Here is an 18,033-nt window from a genome sequence, read left to right on the forward strand (position 1 = left end):
AGCACAGCCGAGTACATTTCTCAACAAGTTTAGATTAGTAAAGTGTCTATTTAGCTGTGAGATCATACTGATAAAATTCAATTCAATGCCAGTGTGAATGTCGTAGTATTAAGTTCAGCTCAACAAAAGATGATGCTGTAAAGGTATTTGGTAAATGCATGAAGGTAAAGGGGCATTTTTAGTTTAATGCATAAAGTTCAATGCCAAGTCAGAGCAGAACATTCTGCAGAGAAGACAAACCCCTATTTTCACACTGTACAAGAATAGCACTAGATAATAAGATGATGAAATATTAAAATAGAAAATAAGGAAAATAAAAAAACTTTAACACAACAAAACTACTCGATAAAAGCACAAATCATTTTAGCTTCTTTAAAAATTTTAAATAACATAAAACTTAGATTAACTTTTATTTTGCTCAACCTCAGGATATCCAAAATGGTGATGTTTGGTAATTCATAAAAATGCAAGCTAATGGCAAAAACACAAACGGGCAACTCGAATGTAATATCCATGGCTCCTCTAGAAATGTAATATCCAAGGCTCCTCTAGACGTCCCATAAAGCCAAACAATAAGTCTGGGATTCATTTCACATGACATGACAGGATATTTATATGTGTATTTACTTCAACAACATATAAGTGTATTATTAAACAATTTAAATAATAATGAGCCTTTAATTGCCTACACAGCCTAATAAATGCTCAAGTGCGAATGGCCAAATGGTTCTGTTTGCTTTACTGTTTTGGGCCAGTCAGGATACGGAACGGTTTAATTTCCCACTCTGGGGCTGATAACAGAACTTTTGGAATGTGATACAAATGCATCAGTTGTTGCCTTGGTAACGTGAGTGTAATGTAAACGGAGATATTTCTGTCTTTGGGACTCTTTTTTTTTCTGATGTTTACTTCGTTGAATAACAAAATCTAAATAAATAAATAAATAAATAATATGCTTCTGACTAGCCAGCTATGGAGAAACTAGCAGCCAAGCAACAGAGTGGCGACATCATGTGTGCAAGCATTCTACCACTCCAACATGGTTCAACAGAGTTGTCCAACCATGCATACAGTTATGGAAAGAGAGCGGCTTGTATTCGTGCAGCGTTGTTCCAGGCTCATATGGAAACACGACAGGACTGTACCTGAGTGCACCTGGTGGAAAAGCAGCTTATATCTGGGAAGATTTGTTTTCTATTTGAATGTAGACATTGTGCTCTCTATAAATATATGCATAGATGTTATGCTTGTAAAGCAAGATATAGCTTCACTATCGTTTTATAGCTACAGGGTTAATTCATAATGTGATGCATTGATTCATTACACCATATCCTGTGAGTTTAAAAACTCTGAGTAATACAATTTTAGTTGATCAAGCCTCTTATCATCAACTAACTGTTACAATATCAAAACCCATAAATTCTACAAGGACAATAGTCTCCAGCCTCCGTCGCCTGGACTGCAGCTCTGCTCAAGACGTTTGGCCAGAAGAGAAATGGTCGTGTCTGGTTTCTCAGACACATGTATCTGCAGACACATATTTAACTAGACTAGACATTTAAATTTTACTACCTTCAAGTGTTAGATAAAACTTTGACTTTGTTCTTTAACAGCTGTAGCTCAGACATCTCAGACAGCCCGGGAAAAAAAACTAAATTTGAAGCATCAATCAATCAGAACTGATGCAGAATACTTACTGTTGGTTGCCCTGTTGTCTTCACATCCGCTTGTATGGATAAGTGACCTAATCCTCGTAATACAAACAGCAGCCCATGCTGTGCTATATTTATGATTTCCCTATATAAGCACAAGAGACACAAAATTACCACGAGACCCTTTCATTTTATGCCATAACAACTGATATTTCACTGGTAAATAAATAAAAGCCAGACATATTAGTTTTCATTAGTGGGATAAACTGCTACAGCCCATCTCTGGAAATAAATATTTGAGGTTTTTTTAAGATTTTAGTTGCATCTCCTGCTGGCAAAGGATGCAGACTTTTCAGAAAAGCAGCTAAGCTGTCCTCTCTGCTCCCCACATGTGATCTCTAACGTTTATATCAAAACCTTACCAGCATTGAAATGAACAACAGGAACCAACAAACCTGCTTAAGTTTCACACCTGAATGCCAAATGTCAACTCAAACTTCAACTAAGGCTTCAAGGCATTTTAGAAAACTCAGTGCACTGTGGTGTGCTATCTATCTATCTATCTATCTATCTATCTATCTATCTATCTATCTATCTATCTATCTATCTATCTATCTATCTATCTATCTATCTATCTATCTATCTATCTATCTATCTATCTATCTCTATGTGTGTGTGTGTATGTGTGTGTGTGTGTGTGTGTGTGTGTGTGTGTATTTACTTATTTTTATTATTATTATTATTTTATTTATTTTTTCCTGAGTTTGGGTGCTCTTACAGATCAAAGATTACTTTTTGTAATCGACAAATTCTGAGTTCAATGTTTTGAACTGTCCTTGAAACAGTATACCAGTGACATTTGACTGCTTTTTTAGATCTTGAAGTTTGTGTGTGCCAAGTTCCAATAATTTTAAAGACGTTAAACTGAAAAAGGACCTCATCAGCATCAAATTAAACTTATAAAACTGGTAAGGCATTTGTCTAAAATAAACAATATATGCAAAAATAAATACCCACAAAATCATATTCTGTGAATACAGACATGCCATATTCACAAACTCAACCTTATCTGCAGAACAATATTTGTCATATTAGATGAATGACAACATCTGCCTATTTCTCTCGGGCACAGAGAAACATCACACCGAGTAAAATAACATGACCAAATGCGGATGGCCTGTTTTGCTGAGTGCTCAGTAATGACTCTATATAAAAGGCAGCTCCTGACCCCTGCAGACTCATAGTGACCAGCCACAGGTGAGGGAACTGCCCATTTTAACACAAGAATTCATGTAAAAAGGCTGAGTGTCTGAAATTAAATTATGAGTACTAATCCAAACTCCTGTTTTTTCAGAATCCATAACTCGACATCTGCTACTTTCATCTCTGAGCATCAAAAAAGGTAAACCATACCACTGACAAATAAATATTGTGATGTTAGTGAAAGAATAACACATTCTTAATGTGGATACTTGAGCAAAGTCAAGAGATAGACACCAAGCTGTAATAAGATGTATATATAACTCCACAGTAAACCGCAACCATGGGGGATGGAGAAATGGAGTGTTTCGGCCCGGCGGCCATTTACCTCCGGAAAACAGAAAGAGAGAGAATAGAGGCCCAGAACACTCCCTTTGATGCCAAAACAGCGTACTTTGTGGTGGATGCAGACGAGATGTACCTGAAGGGTACTCTTCAGAGTAAAGAGGGTGGCAAAGCTACTGTCAAAACTCACAGTGGGAAAGTAAGTATGACAGAGAAAATACCAAGTTCTGAAAAGTACTTTGCAGCGGTGTGTACAGAAAGTCTCAATGTTCATTTCAGACCGTCACGGTAAAAGAAGATGAAATCTTCCCCATGAATCCTCCCAAGTTTGACAAAATTGAGGACATGGCCATGATGACCCACCTCAATGAGCCTTGTGTGCTGTATAACCTCAAAGAGCGTTACGCAGCATGGATGATCTATGTGAGTCTCTGTGAATCTTATTTTACTCCTGGGATGGAGTAGCAGCACTGTAAAACTGGACTGTCAATCTCTGTTTCAGACCTACTCTGGCTTGTTCTGCGTCACTGTCAATCCATACAAATGGCTCCCAGTGTACGACGCAATCGTTGTGGCTGGATACAGAGGCAAGAAGAGGATTGAAGCCCCACCTCACATCTTCTCCATCTCTGACAACGCCTACCAGTTCATGCTCACTGGTGAGTGGATTATTTGATGTGAATTGTGTGTATTTCAGTAAGCTACTGATTATATATTAAAGTAAATTAAGTTTCCAAAAACTGAGGTCTTGCTTACTGGACCAAAAAGCCTCTTGTGCAGAAACAGAAAAATTTAAATTTAACTCCATATTTGTTTTTAGCCTACCATGATCACTACAATACATTTATAATTATTGTTTATAAAGTTTTAGCCATAGTGCAATCACACACACGTGACTGCTTACTTTCATTATTTATTAGAATAAAAAGTACTAATATTATACTAGTAAATGTTCTGTAGTGTTGTGCTTCAGCTGCAAAAGATGCTAAACTTCCATAGCATAGCATTTATCTACTGTTTACTTTCAGATCGTGAGAACCAGTCTGTCTTGATCACGTGAGTAACTTTTATTATTACTAAATAAATAAAAATGTTTTCCAATAATAGCACAAGTTCATATCATTTATTGGACTAAATGATAATCTTGTGTAAATCTCTTTAGTGGAGAATCTGGTGCAGGAAAGACTGTGAACACGAAACGTGTCATTCAGTACTTTGCAACTGTTGGTGCCATGTCTGGAGCAAAGAAACAAGAGCCTGTTGCTGGAAAAATGCAGGTCAGAGAACACCTATTTTAGACACCTATTTTTGTTATTAATTACAGCATTTGTAGTTATAACTATGCTCTGTCTTGCAACTACATTTAGGGGTCACTGGAGGACCAGATTGTGGCAGCAAACCCTCTGCTGGAGGCTTATGGTAATGCCAAGACTGTGAGGAATGACAACTCCTCTCGTTTTGTAAGTTGCAAGTGAGAATTATTATAAAATGTAATAATTTAAAAATGTTTTCAAAGCTTCCATACAGTTTTACTTTAAGAACAAAAATTATTTAAATCTTTATAGGGTAAATTCATCAGGATTCATTTTGGGACCACTGGAAAACTGGCCTCAGCTGACATTGAAACCTGTGAGCGAACATTGTTTTAATTATTAATGAATTCATGTTATGATTAAAAGTTTATTCCACAGTCTACATCAGAAGGGTATAATTGTGAGCCATATTTGCAGACATGTTAATCAAGACTAGTCCATGTCTTACTATGTTTTTTTCTTTGAAAGACCTGCTGGAAAAGTCAAGAGTAACATTCCAGCTGTCTGCTGAGAGGAGTTACCACATCTTCTACCAGCTCATGACTGGACACAAGCCAGAGCTGCTGGGTGAGAAACCTACAGGATCATATTTAAATATGGATTTTATGATTCACGATGTGATGCGATTCATTATACTAATCTCATGAGTCATGATTTAGTCACATTTTTTCTAAAAATATTTTAGATTAATTTAAGGTGAACAAGAGTCCTTTCATTTTCCTCAAATGCTGCACAATTTCTTCATTCATTCATTTTCTTTTCGGCTTAAGCCTGGTTTATACTTCTGCGTCAAGTGACTGGCGTAACCCACAGCGCATGCAACGCGCATAGGTGTGCATTTATACTTCTGCGCGCTGTCTCTAATGGTCTGCATTTACACTTTCGAAACGCTAGTTGGCAATGAGGTGTTAATGTTCCTCTGTTTTGCTTTTCCTGAACACTTCCGGGATGTACAAGTGGCTCAAACTCGCTCATTTTGAGGCAGGAACCGGCGGACGTGCAACAACTTTAACTATGAGATAAACACAAAACAAAACTTTCCATCCGGAGCTCCTTCATGGGACTCCACACTTGTAAACAATCGCTCCATCAGGCTCGCGCCATTCGCGCAGCTCTCGGTCCCGCCCAGACTAGTCAGCGCTACCAAGCTGACCAATCACAGAGCTTGCGCTACGCGTCGTTGCGACGTGTAGTTACATTTTTTGAGAGGTGAACGTCAGCGACGCCAACGGCCACGGCGAAGGGCTATGCGTCAGTGCATTAGCAGCGCCGTCAGCGCCGGCGTTTGACGCAGAAGTATAAATCAGCCTTTAGTCCCTTTATTAATCAGCGGTGAGCCAAAGCGGAATCAACTGCCAACTTATTCAGCCTATATTTTACACAGCAGATGCCCTTCCAGCTGCAGCCCAAAACTAGGAAACACCCTTTTGCATCCACACTCATACACTACAGCCAGTGTAGTTGATCAGTTCCCCTATAGCGCATGTGTTTGGACTGTGGGGGAACCGGAGCACCCGGAGGAAACCCACGCCAACACCAGGAGAACATGCAAACTCCACACAGAAACACCAACTGACTCAGCTTGGGCTCAAACCAGGGACCTCCTTGCTGTGAGGGGATTGTGCTCCCCACTGTGCCACTGTGTTGCCCATATTTTTTTAACAAATACTTCAAACTAAAGAAGACTTTGACTGTGCAGCTAAATTACAAATTTACAACAACTTCCAAATCAAAACTGAACAGTACAAACTGAAGAAAGCTCTTTAAAGGTGCTGTCTGTCTGTTTTGACGCTTCTAAAGCATAAAAATACCATAATATGTTTGCAGTTATTTAAGAAACATGCTCAGTGAACATTCCTAATTATCTGAGAAACAATGCTTAAGTCAGATATTCTGCTGTGAATGTGTGTTACATGCTGAAACGTCTGTCTTTGTTTTGGTCATTTAACTCGCCCAATGCCAGTTTAGCCAATCATATTGCAGCACCCTGTGTTGCCTTGGTGGAATCCAGCTTATTTTGTTGTCCAGATCTGAGCTGAACTCTCTGCTGCTGCTTTCAGTAAAATGGCAATAAATGTCATGTCAAACAGCATTCAGACTCACATTATCAGCATTTAACACTGAATAAAGCACATTAGCTGTACCTGAGCTGATCATTGTCAAAGTTTTCTGTTGTTCAGCAGCAAAAAATAGAAGCTGTTTCTATTACATATCAGTATCCGAGGTGTTGGTTAGGACAAAAACTCCTCTTAATATGGAGAATATTCCTTCTATCATGTGTCGTTGCTTTTATTTTGAACACTACGCACATCAGCCTTTAGGCTCGCTCTTGTTGGTCCTCAATCTGGCAACCTGAGCTTACATTGGTTTTGATCCAGGAATGCAACAGTTTAACCACTGGGTGTCAAATTTACATACTGCAGCTTTAATACAAATCAACTAAACCTGTGACTGTGCTGGGATTTAGCATTTTATAAAGAAATATCACAATATCTATCTTTTGTGGTAAGCTGAAATCTTTGCACATTTACAATGTTATGAAAAAACTCTGTCTTGTGTGGAGAAAAAACCCTTTCCTGAACCAGAGAACAGAGCATATACTGTCATTTTAGCATAGCATTTTAGTCTGCTGCTCCACCTCTTGCTCGCCGCTGATTTGCAGGTTAAAAAAGTTTGTGCCTGTAAACAGCGCCACCTCTGTTAAAAACATGTATCATGATTCATTCAACATTCGGTTTGAATTGTCACATGTTTGAATCGAATTTAACTAGCTCATAATTAATCGTTACATCCCTATATTTAACCTATTTTTTTAGAAAAAACTGGTTACATATACTGTACATCAATTCTTCACAGAGGCCCTGCTCATCACCACCAACCCTTATGACTATCCAATGATCAGCCAGGGTGAAATCACTGTCAAGAGCATCAATGATGTGGAGGAGTTCATTGCCACAGATGTATGTACACAAATGATTTATTAGCAGTGTTATATGAATTTATGCAACACATCTAAGCAAACAGGACAAACACAAAGATCACCTAAATACTGCATTGAATCTGTTTAAGATACCTGTCTCTTTTTGGCTTAATAATGAAAACTGTTTTAATTGGTTTGTGTAAAACAGACTGCCATTGACATTCTGGGCTTCACTGCTGATGAGAAAATCGCCATCTACAAGCTGACCGGTGCTGTGATGCATCATGGGAGCATGAAGTTCAAACAGAAGCAGAGAGAGGAGCAGGCTGAACCTGATGGCACTGAGGGTAAGACATGGCAGAAGCACATATTAGCATGCCAACATTGGCTTCATCAGTGACAATAATGTGTAAATCTGTTCTTCCTCAGTGGCTGATAAAATCGCCTACCTCATGGGCCTCAACTCTGCTGACATGCTGAAAGCTCTGTGTTACCCCAGAGTGAAGGTCGGAAACGAGATGGTGACTAAAGGCCAGACAGTCCCGCAGGTGATCACTTACCTGCTTGATAGATGAATGCATCTAGAAATTTCTAAAAGACCTGAACAGTAGAAAATAAAGCCTAATATCAACTAAACCGACTCTTGAATTTCTCAGGTGAACAACGCAGTGTCAGCTCTCTGCAAGTCTGTCTATGAGAAAATGTTCTTGTGGATGGTCATCCGTATCAATGAGATGTTGGACACAAAGCAGCCCAGACAGTTCTTCATTGGTGTGCTGGACATTGCTGGATTTGAGATCTTTGATGTAAGAATCAGCCTTTTATATCCATAGTAAAACATAGAACATAGTAAGAACTTGCCTCTGCTCTATTACCAGTTCAACAGCTTGGAGCAGCTTTGCATCAACTTCACAAATGAGAAACTGCAACAGTTCTTCAACCACCACATGTTTGTTCTGGAGCAAGAGGAGTACAAGAAAGAAGGCATCGAATGGGAGTTCATTGACTTCGGTATGGACTTGGCTGCCTGCATTGAGCTCATTGAGAAGGTAAGAGGACATTCAGCAGCTTAAATGCCTATTTACATCATGCCTGTACTTAATAATGAGTGTGAATATTTCTTCGACAGCCAATGGGCATCTTCTCCATCCTTGAAGAGGAGTGCATGTTCCCCAAGGCCACAGACACAAGCTTTAAAAACAAACTACATGACCAGCATCTGGGCAAATGTTCAGCTTTCCAGAAGCCCAAGCCTGCCAAAGGTAAGGCAGAGGCTCACTTCTCTCTAGTGCACTACGCCGGCACTGTGGACTACAACATTGTTGGCTGGCTGGATAAGAACAAGGATCCACTGAATGACTCTGTTGTGCAACTCTACCAAAAGTCTTCGCTCAAAGTGCTGGCCTTCCTGTATGCCTCTCATGGAGGTGAAGGTACGACCATCTGCATTTACAGACTTCTTATGTTTTAAGTTTGTGCAATTCAAACTAAGAGAGACCTGGTGGCATGCTGGATAATTAGTCAGCACAGTTGCCTCACAGCAAGGTCACTGGTTTGTGTCCCAGGTGGACCATGAGGCCTTTCTGTGTGGACATTGCATGTTCTCCCCATGTCTGCATTGGTTTCCTCCTAATACCCCATTCTCAAAGATATGTGGTAAATATGAACTGGATAAACTAAACTGGCTATAGTGTGCGAATGTGAAAGTATGTGGGTCTTCATTCCACTGAGTGAATGTAATATGTCATCACATGACACTCCAGTTTCATAAGATTAACTTTATACAAGAAAATGACACAGCAGTTAATAATGTGATCACCAATCAACAATTCATTGAATGAGTTAATGAAAAGCAACAAAAAGTAAACAACAACTTTTTGTCACAAAACAGCTGAGGGTGGCGGCGGCAAGAAAGGAGGCAAGAAGAAGGGTGGTTCCTTCCAGACTGTGTCTGCACTGTTTAGGGTAACCAGATTCTCTCTTCTGATGAAGGATGTGAAATTCATTGTGCATTAAAGATTAGACTAATGCAAACACTTCCACAGGAGAACTTGGGTAAGCTGATGACTAACCTGAGGAGCACTCACCCTCACTTTGTGCGCTGCTTGATTCCTAATGAGTCCAAGACTCCAGGTATACATGATCTCTAATAGCTTCAATGCGTCACAGTTCTGAAGATATTTCTGGAACCAATAGAATATCTTTCATTCAGGTCTGATGGAGAACTTCCTGGTTATCCACCAGCTCAGGTGTAACGGTGTGCTGGAGGGTATCAGAATCTGCAGGAAGGGTTTCCCCAGCAGAATCCTCTACGGTGACTTCAAGCAGCGGTAATGATACTCTCACTACCTCTAACTTAAACATGATGCACTAAATATACTTCAACATCTGATAATTCTGATTTTGAAGTTTTACAACATGACTCTCACTGAATATTCTCCAGGTACAAAGTATTGAATGCTAGTGTCATTCCTGAGGGACAGTTCATCGACAACAAAAAGGCTTCAGAGAAGCTCTTGGGCTCTATTGATGTTGATCACACCCAATACAAGTTTGGACACACCAAGGTGAGCTACTCTGCATCCATACCACACGGCATGGCAAAAAAGCATGTGGACAGCCACATTGGAAACTAATTGTAGCATGTCATCCTATTATTTTAAAATAGACCTGTTTTCTCATCCATATTAAATTATGCTATTTGCGTTCTTCAACATGACACCACTAATACCTGCCAAATGTTCATTTAGGTGTTCTTCAAAGCTGGTCTGCTGGGTACTCTTGAGGAGATGAGAGACGAAAAACTTGCCTCACTGGTTACCATGACTCAAGCTTTGTGCCGTGGATATGTCATGAGAAAGGAGTTTGTCAAAATGATGGAGAGGAGGTACAATAAACTTACTAAACTGTTTGATATGACAGAGTAATATAAACTGATGCAATGATAATGTTTCACACAGAGAAGCAATTTATTCCATCCAATACAACATCCGCTCATTCATGAATGTCAAACATTGGCCATGGATGAAGCTCTACTTCAAGATCAAGCCTCTTCTGAAGAGTGCAGAGACTGAGAAAGAAATGGCAGCCATGAAGGAGAATTATGAGAAAATGAAAGAAGATCTTACGAAGGCATTGGCTAAAAAGAAGGAGCTGGAGGAGAAAATGGTGTCACTTCTTCAGGAGAAAAATGACCTTCAACTACAAGTAGCATCTGTGAGTATTTCTTTTTTTTACTGAGTCTATACAGGACCAACAACTATGAACATGAATTAATAACTGCATCAATCTCAATGAACAGGAAGGTGAAAACCTCTCAGATGCTGAGGAGAGATGTGAAGGTCTCATCAAAAGCAAGATCCAGCTTGAGGCTAAACTCAAAGAGACAACCGAGAGGCTGGAAGATGAGGAGGAAATCAATGCTGAACTGACGGCCAAGAAGAGGAAGCTGGAGGACGAATGCTCCGAGCTGAAGAAAGACATTGATGACCTGGAGCTCACTTTAGCCAAAGTGGAGAAGGAGAAACATGCAACAGAAAATAAGGTTCACATTATTTTCACATCTTTACACTGTGCTGTTCAGTTTCTTGAGAATACAATCAAAGAGCAATGTTTCCGTTTTAGGTGAAAAACCTGACAGAGGAGATGGCCTCTCAGGATGAGAGCATTGCCAAGCTGACCAAAGAGAAGAAAGCCCTCCAAGAGGCGCATCAGCAGACCCTTGATGACCTTCAGGCAGAGGAAGACAAAGTCAACACTCTGACTAAATCTAAGAGCAAGCTTGAGCAGCAAGTGGATGATGTAAGATGTTTAACGTAACTTTAATTACTTCTGTAAACAACACCAAATTTTAATGTTCTGGTTTCTGTAACAACAGCTTGAGGGCTCCCTGGAGCAAGAGAAGAAGCTCCGTATGGATCTTGAGAGAGCCAAGAGGAAGCTTGAGGGTGACCTGAAACTGGCCCAAGAGTCCATAATGGACCTGGAGAACGACAAGCAGCAATCCGAGGAGAAGATCAAGAAGTGAGTGGACTGCAAGACACAAATTGTTCAGAGTAGAAAAAGTAAATATTTAACAAATTCTTATAGAAAAAATACTTTAACAGGAAAGACTTTGAGATAAGCCAGTTCCTCAGCAAGATTGAGGATGAACAGTCTTTGGGAGCACAGCTTCAGAAGAAGATCAAAGAACTTCAGGTAATACTAACTCTATTGCTGTGAAACTTTGTAATAGATATATATGGTGGAAAAAACCTGTATCACAAATAGCACATGATAATTCCTTTATTCTATTTTTAGGCCCGTATTGAGGAGCTGGAGGAGGAAATCGAGGCTGAACGAGCTGCTCGTGCTAAAGTGGAGAAGCAGAGAGCCGATCTCTCCAGGGAACTTGAAGAGATCAGTGAGAGGCTTGAGGAAGCTGGAGGTGCCACTGCTGCCCAGATTGAGATGAACAAGAAGCGTGAAGCAGAATTCCAGAAGCTGCGTCGTGATCTGGAAGAGTCCACCTTGCAGCATGAAGCTACGGCTGCAGCTCTCCGAAAGAAGCAGGCAGACAGTGTGGCTGAGCTCGGAGAACAGATCGACAACCTCCAGCGGGTCAAGCAGAAGCTGGAGAAGGAAAAGAGTGAATACAAGATGGAGATTGATGACTTGTCAAGCAACATGGAGGCTGTGGCTAAAGCAAAGGTAATGTCGTAATTAAATCATAACAAATATATAAAACCCTATTTGCAGACACCTGTACATAACTCTAAATGTCTTTAGGCTAATTTAGAGAAGATGTGCCGCACTCTTGAAGATCAGCTGAGTGAAATCAAGACCAAAAGTGATGAAAATATTCGCCAGTTGAATGACATGAATGCACAACGGGCAAGACTTCAGACTGAAAATGGTAAGACATGGCAGGTAAAAAAACTAAAAGAATTTATTAAAAGTTCAGGTAAAAAAAGCTCTATTCATGATAATACCCATTATCTTGTGTAAAGGTGAATTTAGCCGACAACTGGAAGAGAAAGAAGCACTTGTTTCACAGTTAACTAGAGGAAAACAGGCCTATACACAGCAAATTGAGGAGCTCAAGAGACATGTTGAGGAAGAAGTCAAAGTAAGTTTATACAAAATACAACTTCTGTTTTCTGATAACTTAAACAATTGGAAAGATAAGTAGACTCTTTAAAATACTGTTTCCTTTAAGGCCAAGAACGCTTTGGCCCATGCGGTTCAGTCTGCCCGCCATGACTGTGATCTGCTCAGAGAGCAGTTTGAGGAAGAGCAAGAGGCCAAAGCTGAACTCCAGCGTGGAATGTCTAAGGCCAACAGTGAGGTGGCACAATGGAGAACCAAATATGAGACTGACGCCATCCAGCGTACAGAGGAGCTTGAGGAATCCAAGTAAACAACGCAAAGAAAAGTCTTCACTGTTTCCAATTTAATATGACATATTAGGGTTCAATGTATTTTATGTTTTAAAGGAAAAAGCTGGCTCAGCGTCTGCAGGATGCTGAAGAATCCATTGAGGCAGTGAACTCCAAGTGTGCATCGCTGGAGAAAACAAAACAGAGACTGCAGGGTGAAGTAGAGGACCTCATGATTGATGTGGAGAGAGCAAATGCATTGGCTGCTAACCTTGACAAGAAGCAGAGAAACTTTGACAAGGTAAGAAAGAAGTGGAACATCTAGATTCCTAAACCCTGAACTGCAGACCATGCTAATAAACAATGCCCACATTATCAGGTCCTCGCAGAGTGGAAGCAGAAGTATGAGGAAGGCCAGGCTGAACTAGAAGGGGCTCAGAAAGAAGCTCGCTCTCTCAGCACTGAAATTTTCAAAATGAAGAACTCTTATGAAGAAGCCCTGGACCAGCTTGAGACCCTGAAGAGGGAGAACAAGAATCTGCAACGTAAACGCCACTTTTATTTACAGAAAGAATTTAATAAGCAACAGTTTTAGAAGAACTAATAAATACAGTTTTTTAAACCCATTTAGAGGAGATTTCTGACCTCACTGAGCAGCTTGGAGAGACTGGAAAGAGCATTCATGAGTTAGAGAAAGCCAAGAAGACTGTGGAGTCTGAGAAAGTAGAGATCCAGACTGCACTTGAAGAAGCCGAGGTACTATTTCTTTACTACTTCGTAAAAGTATGATTTGAAACATTGTTTTGGATATAATTCAAAACTTTGATAAATTACAAATATTTCATACTCGTATAAATGTACAGATTTGAGATAGCATTAACAAAAACTTAAAAATTCATTTTGCTTTATTTTCTCCTGTAGGGCACCCTGGAGCATGAGGAGTCCAAGATTCTGCGTGTGCAGCTGGAGCTGAACCAGGTGAAGAGTGAGATTGACAGGAAGCTTGCTGAGAAGGATGAAGAGATAGAACAGATCAAGAGGAACAGCCAAAGAGTGCTTGATGCCATGCAGAGCACTCTGGACTCTGAGGTCAGGAGCAGAAATGATGCCCTGAGAGTCAAAAAGAAGATGGAGGGAGATCTGAATGAGATGGAGATCCAGCTGAGTCATGCCAATCGCCAGGCTGCTGAAGCCCAGAAACAGCTCAGGAACGTTCAAGGCCAACTCAAGGTGTTTATTATTATTATTATTATTATTATTATTATTATTATTATTGTTGTTGTTATTGTCTTTATTTTACCAGAAAAACGCACATTGAAATTAAAAATCTTTTTTACAAGAGTATCCTGGCCAAAATGAAGCTGTATACAGTTGCATGTAGGTTTAACAAAAAACAGACGAAATCATTCATCCATCAAAACATGCATACAAGACAATTAAATCTACAGGTCAATGTTTCACAATCCAAATCATTTAAAATCTTTTCAAAAGTAGTGAAACCAACTCTTTAAACTGCAACTCTGTTTGCATGTAATTCTATGCAAAAGGTGCTGCGTATTTAAAAGCCACTTTCCCATTTCAGTCCGCACCACTGGTACAAACAATAAATACAATTCCTGAGAGCAAAGGCTATAGCTAGAGACAGGTCTTTTTTACAGATTTGAAGGAAGTAAATCCAGAATAGATTTATACACAATGACATACCACTGCTTTAACCTACAATTGGACAGAGCATACCATCCTACCCAACACCCAGAGAGGGGTTTAAGATTTGTTATAAACCTCTGTGCACCATGGTAAACAGTGTCTAAAGCATGCATGTTCTGAGAAGATATAAATACCATATCCTTTTTCCAATACAGACATAAAAGTTGCAGCAACAAACATATTTTAATAGCAAAAGCGAAACACGATTGAATTATAAAACCCAAGCCTAAAATCACCTTTATTTTTTTAGCCGAACCAATTGCTGAACATGAGAGCCAGACAAAAGGGTGTCATCAATTAAGATTCCATGGTACCAAAAATCACTGAACCTTCAAGTAGTAATAAGACAGAGACATTGATGCATTTGTTTTGACTTAGAAAATAACTCAAGTTTAGTTTTGTAAGCATTTAAAGCTAAGAAGTTATGTTGAACTACATTAAAAGCAATCTGTAATGGAGAAAGAGCCAGATTGGGTGTAGATGCAGAGGTGTATATAACTGTATCATCCATATAGTACTGTTTTTATAACATTCTGATCAATGTCATTTAAATATAGTTAAAAGAGGAGGACTCTTTTACTCGCTACATTCACTGATCTCAAAAGTTTTTGCTTTTAACAAAGGGGGAATTTAACCAGGTTACAATATTAAAAGTAAAGACAAATTCAATGAGTGGTTTATGTAAAAAAAAGTCAAAATGTCCTTCTCAATATCATGACATCTGTTTTTTCAACAAACCTAGTCTTTTTTGAACATTCTCTCATTGTTCTCAAAAGAAATTTGAAAGTCAATTTCTTTAGTCTTACTGATATTAGGCTGCAAGGAACTCTCTGATAAAATGTAAATAATTATCCAATAACTGAGTATCCTTTACTTATCCCATCAATGCCATATCATCAGCATATTTGATGTGTCGGATTTCGATCTGAAAGATTTAAAATAGTTAAATTAAGCAACAGCGTGTTCAGATAATAACAGGGTTTGCTCAACAGTATGTATGTTTTTGAGTGTAAACAGATTCATCGTAGTTATTCAGTATTGTAGTAAAGCTGTAGTAATTGTGCTGTGTTGCTTTCTAATGCCTAATTGATTTAGATATAATAATGTTAACTCCAGGTAACTTTGATTGATTGTTGACAAACGTTTCAAGGACTGGCTAGACATCTCGTTGTCTGACTGAACAACTGAAGCATTTACCTGGGTACTATTTATTGAATCAAACAAAAATCCAGAAGCTACAGATGTTCATTTAAACAATTAAGCATTTGTACTTTATCAATGATTACATGACCACATTTCACAATGCAAGATGGAAGTTCTGTATGATTAGACTTTTCAATTAAGGATTTAACAAAATCTTGATAAAATCTTTAGATTATTTTACATTATATAAAGTAGGTGAAAACAGATGTGAAATAAAAATCCACTGAGCTTGACATCCAGTCCAGTTTTTTTCCAGCTTGATCCGATGGTAAAGAATAAGAAACGTTTGACATTTTAAATGAATGTAAGATAATTAACAAAGATAGAACATTATCACAGGATGCCCAACTGCACCTTGATGAAGCCGTCAGAGGACAAGAGGACATGAAGGAGCAGGTGGCCATGGTGGAGCGCAGGAATAACCTGATGCAAGCAGAGATTGAGGAGCTGAGAGCCGCACTGGAGCAAACAGAGAGAGGCCGCAAAGTAGCAGAGCAGGAGCTGGTGGATGCCAGTGAGCGTGTGGGACTGCTGCACTCACAAGTACAGAAACTCATCACGAATGCATTTAAAAACACATGCAAGGCTGCTTGAAAACAGGCAGACACTAAAACTATCTATAACTTGCAGAATACAAGTCTTATTAACACCAAGAAGAAGCTTGAGGCTGATCTGGTCCAAATTCAAGGTGAGGTGGATGATGCAGTTCAGGAGGCCAGAAACGCAGAGGAGAAGGCCAAGAAGGCCATCACTGATGTGAGTGTTTACATTCTGTTGCTCTATTCTCTCGTAAACTCTTTTACTGAGCTGCCTGTGGTTACAAAGGAAAGCTTCATGGATGGTTCTTCTACAAACTCTGATCATTCAAACTTTATTGGCTGATATTTCAGGCTGCCATGATGGCTGAGGAGCTGAAGAAGGAGCAGGACACCAGTGCTCACCTGGAGAGGATGAAGAAGAACCTGGAGGTGACTGTCAAAGACCTGCAGCACCGTCTGGATGAGGCAGAGAATCTGGCCATGAAGGGTGGAAAGAAACAGCTCCAGAAACTGGAGTCCAGGGTAAGGTTGTGCGGCTAAGAACAATTAACACTTAGATTTAAAGGCTAGAGCTGATTTTCTTACTAACTTTACTGAAGGTTCGTGAGTTGGAGAGTGAAGTTGAAGCTGAACAGAGACGCGGTGCAGATGCTGTTAAAGGAGTGCGTAAATATGAAAGGAGGGTGAAGGAGCTCACCTACCAGGTAAAGCAGCACAGGAATTTGAAATGTTACACTGCAGTTTGTAATATACATAGTTTAAGGCTACTAACAATATTTACACCGACAGACCGAGGAAGACAAGAAGAACGTGACTCGCCTGCAGGATCTGGTGGACAAGCTGCAGCTGAAAGTGAAGGCCTACAAGCGCCAGGCTGAAGAAGCTGTAAGTCTAATATCCAATGCCTCCTGCAGTGTGACGCTTTGATAAAATGACAGATAAAAGTGGATGGATATCTTGTGTAATCCCAACAGGAGGAGCAGGCCAACACTCACCTGTCCAGGTACAGGAAGGTGCAGCATGAGATGGAGGAGGCTCAGGAGCGTGCTGACATCGCCGAGTCCCAGGTCAACAAGCTGAGAGCCAAGAGCCGCGATGCAGGAAAGGTACCAATAAATGATGTACAGAAAAGTGAATATATATGGTATTTATGTAAAAATTTTGAGAAAAACTAATTATTTTATTTTGCATTTTCAAGAGTAAAGATGAAGAATGAAGACAATAAAACATCCTTAAGCAAGCATATAATATGACCTTTGCTCAGTTTTCCTACACCCAATAAAAAATGGCAAATTGTGACTTTGATTTTCATATTTTCTTTACCCTTCACACACGTTCACATAATCCTCTATTTAAAGACAATTTAGGGGAGGCGAGGCAGTGGCACTGTAGGTAGTGCTGTCGCCTCACAGCAAGAAGGTCGCTGGTTCGAACCTCGGCTCAGTTGGTGTTTCTGTGTGGAGTTTGCATGTTCTCCTTGTCTTCGCATTGGTTTCCTCCGGGTGCTCCGGTTTCCCCCACAGTCCAAACACCTGCGGTACAGGTGAACTGGGTAGGCTAAATTTTCCGTAGTGTATGAGTGTGTGTGTGAATGTGTGTGGATGTTTCCAGAGATGGGTTGCGGCTGGAAGGGAATCCGTTGTGTAAAAAACTTGCTGGATAAGTTAGCGGTTCATTCCGCTGTGGCGACCCCGGATTAATAAAGGAACTAAGCCGACAAGAAAATGAATGAATGAATAATAAAGACAATTTACACAACATGAGGAAGAATTAAAAATCAAAACAACACAAAGACAT

General features: G+C 39.8%; 2 protein-coding genes across 21 annotated transcripts in view; one reads left to right on the forward strand and one right to left on the reverse strand.

Moving 5' to 3' along the window:
- The window catches only part of LOC141380113 (uncharacterized), a 95,973-nt gene that overhangs the window by 28,584 nt on the left and 49,356 nt on the right, over positions 1-18,033 (reverse strand). For 7 of the 20 annotated variants that reach the window (XR_012397572.1, XR_012397574.1, XR_012397575.1 and 4 more), the window contains one exon: positions 1,698-1,797. The exons of the other annotated variants lie outside the window; for them this stretch is intronic. The gene's annotated coding sequence lies outside the window, so the exon portion shown is untranslated. The remainder of the gene's footprint in view (positions 1-1,697; positions 1,798-18,033) is intronic. 20 annotated transcript variants of the gene reach the window in all.
- Positions 2,796-17,533, forward strand: myhz1.1l (myosin, heavy polypeptide 1.1, like). The gene is made up of 41 exons (XM_021469469.3): positions 2,796-2,909; positions 3,007-3,054; positions 3,184-3,396; positions 3,477-3,620; positions 3,700-3,856; positions 4,226-4,253; positions 4,360-4,474; positions 4,565-4,657; positions 4,763-4,826; positions 4,979-5,077; positions 7,367-7,470; positions 7,639-7,777; positions 7,860-7,978; positions 8,087-8,236; positions 8,309-8,479; positions 8,560-8,863; positions 9,322-9,395; positions 9,476-9,563; positions 9,643-9,760; positions 9,874-9,997; positions 10,181-10,317; positions 10,391-10,646; positions 10,732-10,974; positions 11,055-11,231; positions 11,308-11,453; positions 11,537-11,627; positions 11,730-12,119; positions 12,198-12,324; positions 12,419-12,537; positions 12,628-12,824; positions 12,905-13,088; positions 13,167-13,332; positions 13,419-13,543; positions 13,709-14,017; positions 16,037-16,240; positions 16,328-16,453; positions 16,588-16,758; positions 16,836-16,940; positions 17,026-17,121; positions 17,211-17,342; positions 17,435-17,533. Exons 3-41 carry the CDS (start codon positions 3,196-3,198, stop codon positions 17,450-17,452), a joined length of 5,811 nt encoding a protein of 1,936 aa, XP_021325144.1. The 5' UTR covers positions 2,796-2,909; positions 3,007-3,054; positions 3,184-3,195; the 3' UTR covers positions 17,453-17,533.

The sequence above is a fragment of the Danio rerio genome, chromosome 22 (genome assembly GCF_049306965.1).
Source record: "Danio rerio strain Tuebingen ecotype United States chromosome 22, GRCz12tu, whole genome shotgun sequence".
Taxonomy (NCBI): Eukaryota; Metazoa; Chordata; class Actinopteri; order Cypriniformes; family Danionidae; genus Danio; species Danio rerio.